Source organism: Delphinapterus leucas, chromosome 7, assembly GCF_059928025.1.
Source record: "Delphinapterus leucas isolate spDelLeu-1000000601 "Yukka" chromosome 7, BTC_Dleu_Yukka2, whole genome shotgun sequence".
NCBI classification, from domain to species: Eukaryota; Metazoa; Chordata; class Mammalia; order Artiodactyla; family Monodontidae; genus Delphinapterus; species Delphinapterus leucas.
In genome coordinates, this window is record NC_143135.1 from 90,342,922 (window position 1) to 90,356,472 (window position 13,551).

At 45.2% G+C, this 13,551-nt stretch overlaps 1 protein-coding gene across 1 annotated transcript in view; it reads left to right on the top strand.

Moving 5' to 3' along the window:
- TTC12 (tetratricopeptide repeat domain 12) overlaps window positions 1–13,551 on the top strand; it is a 44,402-nt gene that overhangs the window by 13,239 nt on the left and 17,612 nt on the right. Inside the window, exons 7-11 of the mRNA XM_022559158.2 lie at window positions 1,903–1,963; window positions 2,396–2,584; window positions 3,796–3,865; window positions 4,608–4,696; window positions 9,761–9,929. Coding sequence (XP_022414866.2) covers window positions 1,903–1,963; window positions 2,396–2,584; window positions 3,796–3,865; window positions 4,608–4,696; window positions 9,761–9,929 — 578 coding nt within the window. The remainder of the gene's footprint in view (window positions 1–1,902; window positions 1,964–2,395; window positions 2,585–3,795; window positions 3,866–4,607; window positions 4,697–9,760; window positions 9,930–13,551) is intronic.

Below are 13,551 nucleotides of genomic sequence, written 5' to 3' on the forward strand. Positions count from 1 at the left end.
TCAGCACATATTTAATGCATGCTTCTATGTTCCAAGCACTGTCCTAGGCAACAGGAATACAGTAGCAAACAAGACAAAATCCTTGACTTAAGGGAACTCACATTCTTGTGGTAGGGGCGACTTGTCCCAAGATAGAAGCCAAATAAGTAGATGTGTAGTATGTTAGGTAGCAATAAGTGTTACTGAGAAAACTAAATCAGGAAGTGGTGAAGGTGAGATTGGTTTTACAGAGAGTGGTCAGGGAGGGCTTCTCTGGAGGAAGGGAAGGAGTGAAGTGAGCAAGCCATGTGGATATATTATACAGTGGAAGAGTGGTCCAGATAGAGGGCTAGCTAGAATGGAGTGAGCAAGGAGGGGAGTGAGAGGAGATGAGGTGAGCAGGTTGGGGGGGATACGTGGGGGACTGATCCCCTAGGGCCCTACAGGTTTTTGGAAGGACCTTGGCTTTTATTTTGAGTGAGCTGGGAGCCATCAGAGGGTTTTGAGTAAAGGAGAGAAATGATCTGACTCATGTTTTAAAGGATCACTCTGCTGTATTGAGAATATATCTTGACATGTAAGAAGAGAGAACCAGTCAGAAGGCTATTGCAACAAATTATCCAAGTGAGAGATGATGATGGCTTGGACCACGTTGGTGATGATGAAGGTGGTGAGAAGTCCTGGGGTTCTGCTTATATACTGACAGTGAAGCCAACAAGAATTGCTGATAGATTAGAGCTAGGGTTAAAAAGAAGTTGGATACAGGGTTACTCTCTTAGACCTTTTGGGCTGCTATAACATAATACCATAGATCGGGTGGTTTATACAACAGAGGTTTATTTCTCCCAGTTCTGGAGGCTAGGAAATCCAAGATCAAGATGCCAGCAAATTCAGTGTCTGGTGAGGACCTGCTTCCTAGTTCATAGACAGCCAGCAGGGGTGAGGGAGCTCTCTGGGGTCTCTTTAATAGGGCACTAATCAACTCATGAGGGCTCTACCCTCATGACTTAATCACCTCCCAAAGGCCCCACCTCCAGATACATCACATTGGGGGTTAGCTTTCAACATCTCAATTTTGGGGGGATGCAAACATTCAGTCTGTTACAGTTACCATGTTTGATATCCTGCAACACTATTCTCTGTTTTAATGTGATGCTTTTTCTTCAGTTCATTTCTTAATCCTAATCTTTTAGATGAGCCTTGAGCTTTTAAGACATCTCAGAATGTTTCTTTGTTTTTCGTTTTTTGTTTTTTGGGGTTTTTTTTTCTGAGCCTTTTCTTTCAGTGACTGGTCGCATTGATAGCCCTGAGGACTGTACTGCCCTAAACCCATCATCATGCCCCATTAACAAGAATCTTTCTTTTCCAGAAACTTTCTATCTAACAGTGTCCTCAGTGAGCCTCTCACGCTCAAGTGTTCTAGTTGACTCTTCCATGGCCAGTGAACAGACCCCTTACCAGCTCTTTGCAGCCTGTACGTTTAAATAGGCAGTTCTCGCTTCCTGTTCCCAAGTCTCTGTCAACAGTGTTTCTAGCTTCATTTATTTCCTTATTCCCTGTGAGCATATCTGACAGGTAGCCTCCTGTTCTTTCTCAGTGCAAATATCATATCTGAATTTTGCATTTACCTTATGATTATTCTTATCCCAGCCAGACATGAGCCACGAGAATTTAGGACTGGATATTTTCCATCACAGGCTGTATCTGACAACACTATTTTTTAAAATAAAATTTGAAATAATACCTGTTGCCCCACAGAACCAAAGAAGCCTAAACAAAATGTCAAATGCATGCTGCGTTCCCCATGCCCACCTCCGACGCGGGTAGCGGGGGAGGCTGGGAGGAGATAATGATACCCTGTGCCTTTCTTATAATCACCGTTCGCCCCTAACCACTCTTCAAGACCTTGTTTCTTTCTTCCAGTCTAGAGAGTGTTATCAGAAGATCTTAGAAATAAACCCCCAGCTGCAGACACAGGTGAAAGGTGAGACTTCCTGCCGATGTCCTTGTTCAAATTGCACCTCCCCTCTGTGCCCCGGTCCTGGGGTGTCCTCCATGCCTTCTCTGCACTTGGCCGCAAGCACAGCCACGCCCAGCCCTTCACAATCACATCCTCTCATGACAGCCCAGCCTTGCTCCTCTTCCTCTGTTCTTGGCCTTCCTCCTTTTCTCCACCATCCTCCCTCCAAGCCTTCTAGACAAGGAACAGTGTTGGCCTTGAATAATTCCCAAGATGTTTTAAGATTCCTGGTAGAAACTGTACACGCCTCCTAAAATTCTCCCTGCTGAAGATGAGTCTGAATTATTTTAATGCTTTCTGCCTTTCAGCCTCCTCCCATCCTTAAAAACAGGTTGCTCCGTGTGTGGACATGTTGATTGTTAGGGTTTTGTTGTGTTTTCCTTCTTGTTTTGCTAGACTACCTGAATCAGGTAGATCTTCGGGAGAAAGCAGACCTTCAAGAGAAGGAAGCCCAGGAAGCACTGGATTCAGGCACGAATACAGCCGTGACGACCAAGAATCTTCTGGAGATTCTTTCCAAGCCTGATCAGATCCCCTTGTTCTATGCAGGGGGGATTGAAATCCTGACTGACATGATGAAGGATTGTAAGCCAGCGATGTGTGTGATCTCATGAATATTGTCAGTATAAGGGGACAGAGTTTAGAGGTCTGTCCTCATGAGGCAAAGAATCCTTTCCTCCCTTCCTTCCACCAATATTGATTGAAGGTCTACTATAATGTAGGTGCTAGAGAGGGTGCTTAAGAGACACAACCCATCCCAGCTCCATCCCCTCCTCACAGCATGCTGACACATGACACACAGGCTGTAAACACTACACAATATGACACAAAACACACAGACGGCATGCACTCCATATATACTCACAACACACACACACACACACACACAGCATGTGCTCACTGTCATGTATACTTACATACATCACACACACACACACACACACACCACGCGTGTGGGACAAATATACCACATATGCTTATATCACATACAAGCACACCACACACATTCACCCCTCACGGGTGTGCCCCACGTGCTGCACATACCCACACACCCTTTGCATACCCCACACAGACCCCGTATACACCCCCAACACCCTGCACCAGCCCCACAGGTTTCCCCCCAACCGTAGAGGAATGGAAGACAGAGTTTTGTGGGATAAACTGTAACGTTCATCCCAGTTACACTTAGTGGCAGCTTAGGATGTGGAAATAGTTTCAGAGCAAACATCAGCTGTCCTCCTGCTAACGAGAGCCACAGTGCTCTGCTTTAGTAGTTTCTGCAATTACTGATCCCAGGGCTGAAACCAGTGTTGTTACTCAGTGACAGAATGATGTTTGTACAAATGGATGGAGTCTGATTTCCTCTAGTGTAATGTGGAGGGTGCTCAAACATCCCTGCAGTAGTTTCTTGGAGATTATAGGTTCCTCTCTAGAGCCTGGAAACAGCTTTGAAATAAACATTTATTAAGAACAGATGGATATGCCAGTTCTTCTAGGAGGTTAAGCGGCTCCTGGAGACTCTCTAGAGATTACAGAATGATGAGTTGTCAGATCACTCTTGGGGCCCCCCGGGCTCAGCTCTTCTCTGAACAGGGCATCCCTCTCACGGTGGCACCAAGTGGCTGATGACAGCCTTAGGTTTCAGAATTGGAGATATTTGTTTCTGCCCAAACTGTGGATTTGGTGATCTAGACATTCCATATTGGGTTTCTGTTATCATCTGGCTCTGTGACAGTTAGACATCAGCCAGACAGTTCAGGAGTCTGACGACACGGTTTTCTCTGAACTTGTTTCAGGCACGGAACGAACTTTATTCAGAACACACAATGGATTCAGTATCATCAGTGAGAATGAGGTCATAAGAAGGTAGGGATGTTTGTAAAGACAGCCTGGCATCAAAGCAAGGAAAGACAACCAGTTCTCATGAAATCAGACACTCATCACACAGGCAGCGTGATCACTGGATGGTACTACCTTCAGTCAATACTGGGTTAGGAAAACTTCCCAGGGTTCCTCCAAGCACTTCAGAGTCAGAGAAATGGCCACTCTTGCTGGTTTCCCACCAGTTTTTGCAAGATTGCTCTTTGTTCTTGTCCTCTTTTGGACTTTGCTGATCATAACAGGAAATGAGATCAGCTGGTTCCTGGCTGATCTCATCTATCATTGTATCTGAAGGAAGACCCCTATGGCAGGAGGTAGTTTGCTAAATTTATTTTGTATTTCAATTGTTCTGGTGCAGTTCCCATGGCTTAGGACACTGGTGTGGGTTGGAGTCACCAGCACACGTTTGTGTGTGTGATGAGGCTCACGAACCCTAAGTGGTCTGCTGGCCCACCACAGTTCATTGGTCCTGCTGCAGCCAATGCCCTGGCCTCCGGCTCACCACCCTCCCTCTGTGCAGACCCAGCTTCCTTGGCTGCATCCTTGTCCTGGAGCTCTCAGTTGAGGTCCTAGCAGTCCCTTTTGGTCCTGGTGACCTGCGGCTCTGAATTAAGAAGTGACTTTCTTAAACCCATATTTGAGGAGTCTGGAGGTGAAATAAAACCAATTGAAAGGAAGATCAAGACTGATTTGCAGTTTTAATATTGCTCTACCTTGCCCACTGTAGGTGCTTTTCCACAGCAGGAAAAGATGCAGTGGAAGAGACAGTATGCATGTCTGTTCTCAGGCTCTGGCAAGCGGTGTGCAGTGAGAATGGTAAGCCAGGGAATAACCATCGATCATCGTTAATGCGCTGGTAATGGGAGGGCTACGGGGCGGGGGTGTGGGCAGGCAGGATTGTTCCTCTAGGACAGGCCCTGGAGATGGCGGTCTAGACACTCCCCTGGAAAAGCATATGGATCAGAAGCGAGACCTGCGCTGCAGTCGTGTCTCCGGCAACCTCGCAGCCGCCTCCGCAGTGGGCAAGGTCACGGTCAGCATCATGCGTGGTCTCATCACCTGGGCACTTGCCCTGGCTCTTTGCAGACTAGTGATTTCAGCTCGTGCACTGGCGGTGAGGAAGGCAGAGTTTTTCCTTTTCTGTCTGCTGGAAAATAGTGCTCCCTTTTTGCTGACCACAGTACCGGTTTCAGCATCATGAGATTTACAACCATCCCTGCCGGCCTCTTGTGACACTGATTGATTCATGCGTAATATTGGGACAGTAACATGCTATGGGGAGTTATTTACTGTAACTCTTCCTTTTTTGCATATTAGCCTCTTCCGGGGTTCACTGAGTTTTTGTACAGTCTTATCACTTTAGTGACCTCAATAAAAATTTTAGGTATTTCCCTCATTTTTTAAAACAATTGTATTTTTTTTTATACAAGCAACTCTATGCCAATAAAATGGACAATCTGGAAGAAATGGACAAATTCTTAGAAATGCACAACCTGCCAAGACTGAATCAGGAAGAAATAGAAAATATGAACAGACCAATCACAAGCACTGAAATTGAAACTGTGATTAAAAATCTTCCAACAAACAAAAGCCCAGGACCAGATGGCTTCACAGGTGAATTCTATCAAACGTTTAGAGAAGCGCTAACACCTGTCCTTCTCAAACTCTTCCAAAATATAGCAGAGGGAGGAACACTCCCAAATTCCTTCTACGAGGCCACCATCACCTTGATACCAAAACCAGACAAGGATGTCACAAAGAAAGAAAACTACAGGCCAATATCACTGATGAACATAGATGCAAAAATCCTCAACAAAATACTAGCAAACAGAATCCAACAGCACATTAAAAGGATCATACACCATGATCAAGTGGGGTTTATTCCAGGAATGCAAGGATTCTTCAATATACGCAAATCTATCAATGTGATACACCATATTAACAAATTGAAGGAGAAAAACCATATGATCATCTCAATAGATGCAGAGAAAGCTTTCGACAAAATTCAACACCCATTTATGATAAAAACCCTGCAGAAAGTAGGCATAGAGGGAACTTTCCTCAACATAATAAAGGCCATATATGACAAGCCCATAGCAAACATCATCCTCAATGGTGAAAAACTGAAAGCATTTCCACTAAGATCAGGAACAAGACAAGGTTGCCCACTCTCACCACTCTTATTCAACATAGTTTTGGAAGTTTTAGCCACAGCAATCAGAGAAGAAAAGGAAATAAAAGGAATCCAAATCGGAAAAGAAGAAGTAAAGCTGTCACTGTTTGCAGATGACATGATACTATACATAGAGAATCCTAAAGATGCTACCAGAAAACTACTAGAGCTAATCAATGAATTCGGTAAAGTAGCAGGATACAAAATTAATGCACAGAAATCTCTGGCATTCCTATATACTAATGATGAAAAATCTGAAAGTGAAATCGAGAAAACACTCCCATTTACCATTGCAACAAAAAGAATAAAATATCTAGGAATAAACCTACCTAAGGAGACAAAAAACCTGTATGCAGAAAATTATAAGACACTGATGAAAGAAATTAAAGATGATACAAATAGATGGAGAGATATACCATGTTCTTGGATGGGAAGAATCAACATTGTGAAAATGACTCTACTACCCAAAGCAATCTACAGATTCAATGCAATCCCTATCAAACTACCACTGGCATTTTTCACAGAACTAGAACAAAAAATTTCGCAATTTGTATGGAAACACAAAAGACCCCGAATAGCCAAAGCAATCTTGAGAACGAAAAAAGGAGCTGGAGGAATCAGGCTCCCTGACTTCAGACTATACTACAAAGCTACAGTAATCAAGACAGTATGGTACTGGCACAAAAACAGAAAGATAGATCAATGGAACAGGATAGAAAGCCCAGAGATAAACCCACGCACATATGGACACCTTATCTTTGATAAAGGTGGCAGGAATGTACAGTGGAGAAAGGACAGCCTCTTCAATAAATGGTGCTGGGAAAACTGGGCAGGTACATGTAAAAGTATGAGGTTAGATCACTCCCTAACACCATACACAAAAATAAGCTCAAAATGGATTAAAGACCTAAATGTAAGGCCAGAAACTATCAAACTCTTAGAGGAAAACATAGGCAGAACACTCTATGACATAAATCACAGCAAGATCCTTTCTGACCCACTTCCTAGAGTAATGGAAATAAAAACAAAAATAAACAAATGGGACCTAATGAAACTTCAAAGCTTTTGCACAGCAAAGGAAACCATAAACAGGACCAAAAGACAACCCTCAGAATGGGATAAAATATTTGCAAATGAAGCAACTGACAAAGGATTAATCTCCAAAATTTACAAGCAGCTCATGCAGCTCAATAAGAAAAAAACAAACAACCCAATCCAAAAATGGGCAGAAGACCTAAATAGACATTTCTCCAAAGAAGATATACAGAATGCCAACAAACACGTGAAAGAATGCTCAACATCATTAATCATTAGAGAAATGCAAATCAAAACTACAATGAGATATCATCTCACACCAGTCAGAATGGCCATCATCAAAAAATCTAGAAACAATAGATGCTGGAGAGGGTGTGGAGAAAAGGGAACACTCTTGCACTGCTGGTGGGAATGTGAATTGGTTCAGCCACTATGGAGAACAGTATGGAGGTTCCTTAAAAAACTACAAATAGAATTACCATATGACCCAGCAATCCCACTACTGGGCTTATACCCTGAGAAAACCATAATTCAAAAAGAGTCATGTACCAAAATGTTCATTGCAGCTCTATGTACAATAGCCCGGAGATGGAAACAACCTAAGTGCCCATCATCGGATGAATGGATAAAGAAGATGTGGCACATATATACAATGGAATATTACTCAGCCTTAAAAAGAAACGAAATTGAGTTATTTGTAATGAGATGGATAGACCTAGAGTCTGTCATACAGAGTGAAGTAAGTCAGAAAGAAAAAGACAAATACCATATGCTAACACATATATATGGAATTTAAGAAAAAAAAGGATGTCATGAAGAACCTAGGGGTGGGACGGGAATAGAGACACAGACCTACTGGAGAACGGACTTGAGGATATGGGGAGGGGGAAGGGTGAGCTTTGACAGGGCGAGAGAGAGTCATGGACATACACACACTAACAAACGTAGTAAGGTAGATAGCTAGTGGGAAGCAGCCGCATGGCACAGGGCTATTAGCTCGGTGCTTTGTGACAGCCTGGAGGGGTGGGATAGGGAGAGTGGGAGGGAGGGAGACGCAAGAGGGAGGACATATGGGAACATATGTATATATATAACTGATTCACTTTGTTATAGAGCAGAAACTAACACACCATTGTAAAGCAATTGTACCCCAATAAAGATGTTAAAAAAATTGTATTTTTTTTTTAATGAGGGGAAAATGTTTGACTTTGGACACGAAACAGTGAAAATGGGAAGAGTGATAGCTGTGTATGCCATGCACAGGCTTCTGTGGGGAGCTGTCGAGAGAGCTTGTAAATGCAGCTTGTAAACGATTAAATGCTGAATGTGAGGTAATATGATTTTTTTCCTGATTTAGTAGGGTGGAGGAATCATGTTAAATTCTACAATTCTTAAGTTCTAGAGAATCAGGGGGACTCCTCCCTGCAGGGAATTACGTTCAGACTAATAATCCTAATGAAGGCGCCCTGCTGCCTGTAGAACACTGCACCGGCTCCGACTGCCCAAGGGTTAGGGAGGCAGGCTTGGTGACCGGGCATTTCCTCAGTATGAATTGGACATGCTTCCCTCCGTGCAGCCCAACTTCCTCACCCTGCAGCCCACTTTGGTTTCTGTGAACCTTGGGGTCACATCTTTCTTTAGTATCTGGAAAAATACTGTCGGACACAGCCTGTGACGTACACGCTGTATCTCAGATCAATGAAATCTTGGTATATCCAATTCAATAAATACAGAGCTGTTTTTAAAAAGGACAAAGGAATGCTTAAAAGTAAAGACGTGGAAATATGTCTGTGATATAGTGCTGACTGAGAGAGAAAAGCCAGTTTCAGTGTAGGATGTATCATATTTTAACATTGTTCGTAAGAAGGGTTAATACTAGCCCCCTTAGGGAAAGGGCTTACCCGGAGGTGATACGGACGAGAGAAGAGGACTTTCATTTTCAGCTGTATACACGTTGTGTTATTTGAATTGTTTGCACTGAGCTACTTTTCATTTTTATGTAAACTAAACAGACTCTGCTCTTTCATAGCTTAGCCTCATACCCCAGCCTGTACCTCCGCCTGCTCTCAAATTCACGTACCTCATTAGAAAATGCACCAGGCGAAAGCAGGGTGCGGGCAAATCTGATGCCACCGCCCTGGAAATAGCTCATGGTCTAGGAAGGGGAGCATTCTTTATTAATTAATGTTCTCATGTGATCGTTCTAGTTTTCTAGAAAAAACTCAAATAGTTGCTCTGGCCATTATATGAAAATCGATGGTCTAAAGCTCTTCCACCATTTAGCTGATTTCTTTTCCTTTCCTCACATTTCTGAACACCGTACGCCAAGAGGCCTCCGGCCAGAATAGTGATAATAGCTAATGTATGTGTGCCAGCCCCTGTTCTCCGCACCATCACGTATTAACTCACTTGATCCTCACGACAACTCTGTTATGTTGGTCACCTTCCTCGTCCCACTGATAAGGAGCACAGGGGTTGATGACTCGGCTAAGGTCGTTTCTTGGTCATTCAGACCCTGCAGTCTGGTCCTAGAATCCCTGCTCTTACCCTTCATTATCCTGCCTCTCAAATGCATGGGGAAGAGTTGGGTTTCCCGTTGAGATGTGGGGAGACTGAACTGGTGTGACTGCTGTCATGGTCTGCGCTAGATGGACGTGCCCTGTGTTTTGCAGAGGAGAACCAGCGCCTGCTTGTGCTGCACCCCGACATGGGCCAGCTGCTGCCCTCCCTCTTGGCCTCCAGGGTCCCGAACATCCGGCAGCAGACCCTGGCCCTGCTGCTGCAGCTCGCGCAGACAGAGAATGGACGGAGCCTGATCATGGGCCACCTTGACCTGACCGGGTAAGGCTCTGCGCTGTGGGTGGGAGCTTCCCGGCAGCATCTCAGACCTTACCTGCCACATTAACACCTGCCTGGCTCCTGTCTCACATCTCTGACGTGAGAGGTGCCAGCCTACCAGATTAAGGTTCAGAAACAGAAAGAGCCTTTGAGAAGAACACTCCCTCATGAGGACCTTCAGGACACTCCTGTCTGAACTTGGTACCATGGACAGTGTCACTTCTCCTGAGCCTGTTTCCATCTCACAGACATTGCAGACCTTGTAAATATGGCAGCACTTCCAAAACCAGCAATTGGGAACCCAACTGTAAAATAGGCTATTTGTTTCTGCCCTTTTAGCCTCAGTCCTGGCTCTACCCTGTTCCTGTCCTTACTTTTCTTCACTTATTCCTGTTTTAGGTAATACTATCCGATTTTGCATATCCTTAAACCCTTTCTGGAGCAAGGTAGGGTATAAGTAAATAAAACACATTTCAAATACTGTTACATGTAGGTCTTTCCAAGGCTTAAGGTGATAGGAATGGAATGCTCCTCTTTCCTAAGTAAACTTTTTAAAAAATGGCTGAAGCACAGTGATTCTGCCCAGTGCTTTTCCTTCGAAAGATTATTCGTTCAAATGTGTGAAATTGCCACTTTTTATGTCACAAAAGGCTGCATGTGGTTCAACCGAAAAGAAATAGTAGCAATGATTTACCTTTGCTTTATAAATGCTGCCTATGTAACCTAAAAACAGAAGTCGGCTTCCGATTCTGTTCACTACCATGTCATGGGGAGGGAGGCAAGATAAGTGTCATCACCCCATTTCCCAGGTGGGGCAGGAGAAAGTGCAGCTACTGACTCGGGGCATCTCAGCCAGCTGTCTCCCAGGCCTTGGAGCCTCTCTCCTACTCTCTGTTCCCCAAAAGGAAAGCAATCAAATATGAAGCTGTGTCAGACCTTCTTGGACCACAGCGAGACCTCTGGGGCTGGTCCCGTGTCAGTGAGGAAGTCCATGTGCGCTGAGGACAGGATAAGCCTTGGCTGTGACTCTCCCCTTCTCAGCCCAGCTCAGCAGCCCCATGGCTCACAGGAAAGGCCTTGGCAGCCCCCGAAGCTCAACCTACACAGGCAAACGAATCGTTAGCAGAGTTAAATCCTCAAAAGCGCATTTCACATTTCAAATGACTCTTCAGTCATTTCCTCAATACCTTCATCATATGTTTTTTCATTTGGTTTTGGTCTCTTTGAGTAAATGTAGCTATAGTTATCATAAGCTTTCTCCCCAGCTATCTTTGAATCGCTTGAGTTTCATTTGAACTTCTCCAGTGTCTTGGCATTTGTGATCATCTTGTGTAGTCCTGCCTACTTTCCTTAGACAGTCAAAGAAACCTCAGTTTGTTACCTGTGTGCCCGCTCTTCTCGTTAATGACCATCTCCAGTTAAACCGGAAAGAGATGGAACGTGTTCTCTGAAATGAAATGAGATAGTCTGAAACAGGACAGGGCTGCACACAGGTTCCATGACCCTCACATTCCTCCCCAAATGAGAAAGTGAAGGGACAAATGTGCATGGACAGGAGCCGAGTGAGGGCCAGTATCCCTTTGTGAAAAGCTCTGGGGTTTTAGATTCAAGCAGTCCGGAGCCCACGTCCTCTGCTTGTCCCTTTCTACTTGTGTGACCCAGGAAAGCTGCTAAGCCTTGAAGTGCCTGGTATCTCATCTGTATCACAGACTTATGGTGAAGCTTCAGAGACATGATACCCGTATGCTAGGTAAAATTTTTTCTGCTGCATTTGACAGATTACTTGGCCAAGAGAACTGGTCTTGTTTTTCTCATGTAACAAAAAGACTAAAGATGGTAACAGCTGGTTTGGTGGTTTAACAATGGCAGGGTCAAGGTCTCTGTCCTTCTCTTGACCTTTCCCTCATGGTCACACAAGGCTGCTGCAACTCCAAGCATCACATCCCTCTTTAAGACAGGTTAGCACCAACTGGGTCTGTCCCTTTTATCAAGAGGAGCTACTGCTTTTGTTTCTCTTTGGTCAGAATTGTGTCACATGCCACCCTGGGGGGGAAGATGGCTCCAGCTTCTGTGGTAGAGGCAGGCAGGATAGAACGCAACCCTCCCGCATCCCAGTGTTTGACGTGTCTGAAGACATTGATGTTTTCCAGGTCAAGCATCCTGGTTTCCTCAACCGTTCCTCAGGTGGTTCGACTTCCAGACCCCTCCCAGAACAAGCTGCTAAATAAACCCAGTACCATAAATGTGGGTGACTGGAGGCCGTACTCCTGAATCTAAGAGCCCAGTTTGATGGGCTCTTTTCTGTCTTTATCTCCTGTTATAGCCTAATGGCATCTGGTCCTAATGATATCATCCTTCCTGGCCCTACTCCCACTCCCTACTGTTCCTTCTCGGCTCCCTTTGCAAGCCTCCTTTATGCTGTCATCTTTCCACGTCAGGGACCGCAAGACCCTACCCTTGGCCCTCTTCTTGTCCATGGACCTAATTATCATGTCTAAGTCTCTCTCAAATGTTACAAGGAAACATCCTTCTGCAACTGGGCACCTTCATCGCAATGTCACAAGTATCATAAACTTAGTGTTTCAAAAGCGGTTCTTCAAACCAGAGCCTCTAGCTGAATTTTCTGTCTTCATAGATAGCATTTCCATCCACCCTGTTGCCTAGGCCAGAATCCTGAGAGCTCCCTGGTTGGCTCCTGCCCACATCCCTGAGAAAATGGTACTTGTCAGTCCTATCTCCTCCGCATCTCCTGGATTCATTTCCTCTGGCTCTCCTGCACCGTCTCCCATCATTACTTCTAGGTCATTGTGAGGCCTCTTTCTTCTCAACTGTGCGTCTTACTCTGCCCCGTCTCAGCTCAGTCCCTTAACCTTTATTGTCTGGAAAACCCCGGTTCTCCCCCCGTTGGATTCCCTGGTTCCGGTACTACCTGCTCTGATCCGCCTGCAGCACACCACCAAAGGGATTTGTCCCAAATGCACATCTGTCCTGTTACTTTCCTGCTTAAAATGCCGTAATTACTGCCTCTAAGACTAGTTCTTGAATTTCTGAGAAAGGTAGCGCTTAGGAGTCACCTGGGGGCTTTATTAGAATACAGCTTCCTGGGGCCTCCTCTAGCTCAGAGACTGAGAGGGGTTCAAAAGCCTTCAGCCCTCCCCATACACCCCCACCAAGCAAGCCGTCCACTGCCCACACTCGGGACACAGGCTAACAGGGGAAAGTACACACATTCCAGAAGGCCCCCCGTGACCCAGGCTGGCTCTGCCCAGCTCCCCAGCCTCGCAGCTCTCTGTCCTCCCCGCTCCCTAAGCACTAGCTGTGAGGAAACGCTAGCAGTCCCCAAGTGTGCCTCTGCGGTGTATGCCTCATCGTCTTTGAGACGGCTGTGTGCTCAGCCTCAGATGCTCTGCTCCCGTCCCCACGTGCCTGACGCTGGCCTACAAGCTCCTTGGAGCTGGGGCCTTGTCTTGTTTCATCCCTGTGGCTCCAGAACCTACCACATCACCTAGCACATAATGCCCGTAAGTGTTGTTGACTGAACGGACAAAGGGACAAGTAGCCAATGCTGCACTTTCAATGATGCGGAAATGTCATCCTCATCTCCATCCTCCCACAGCTCTTGCCA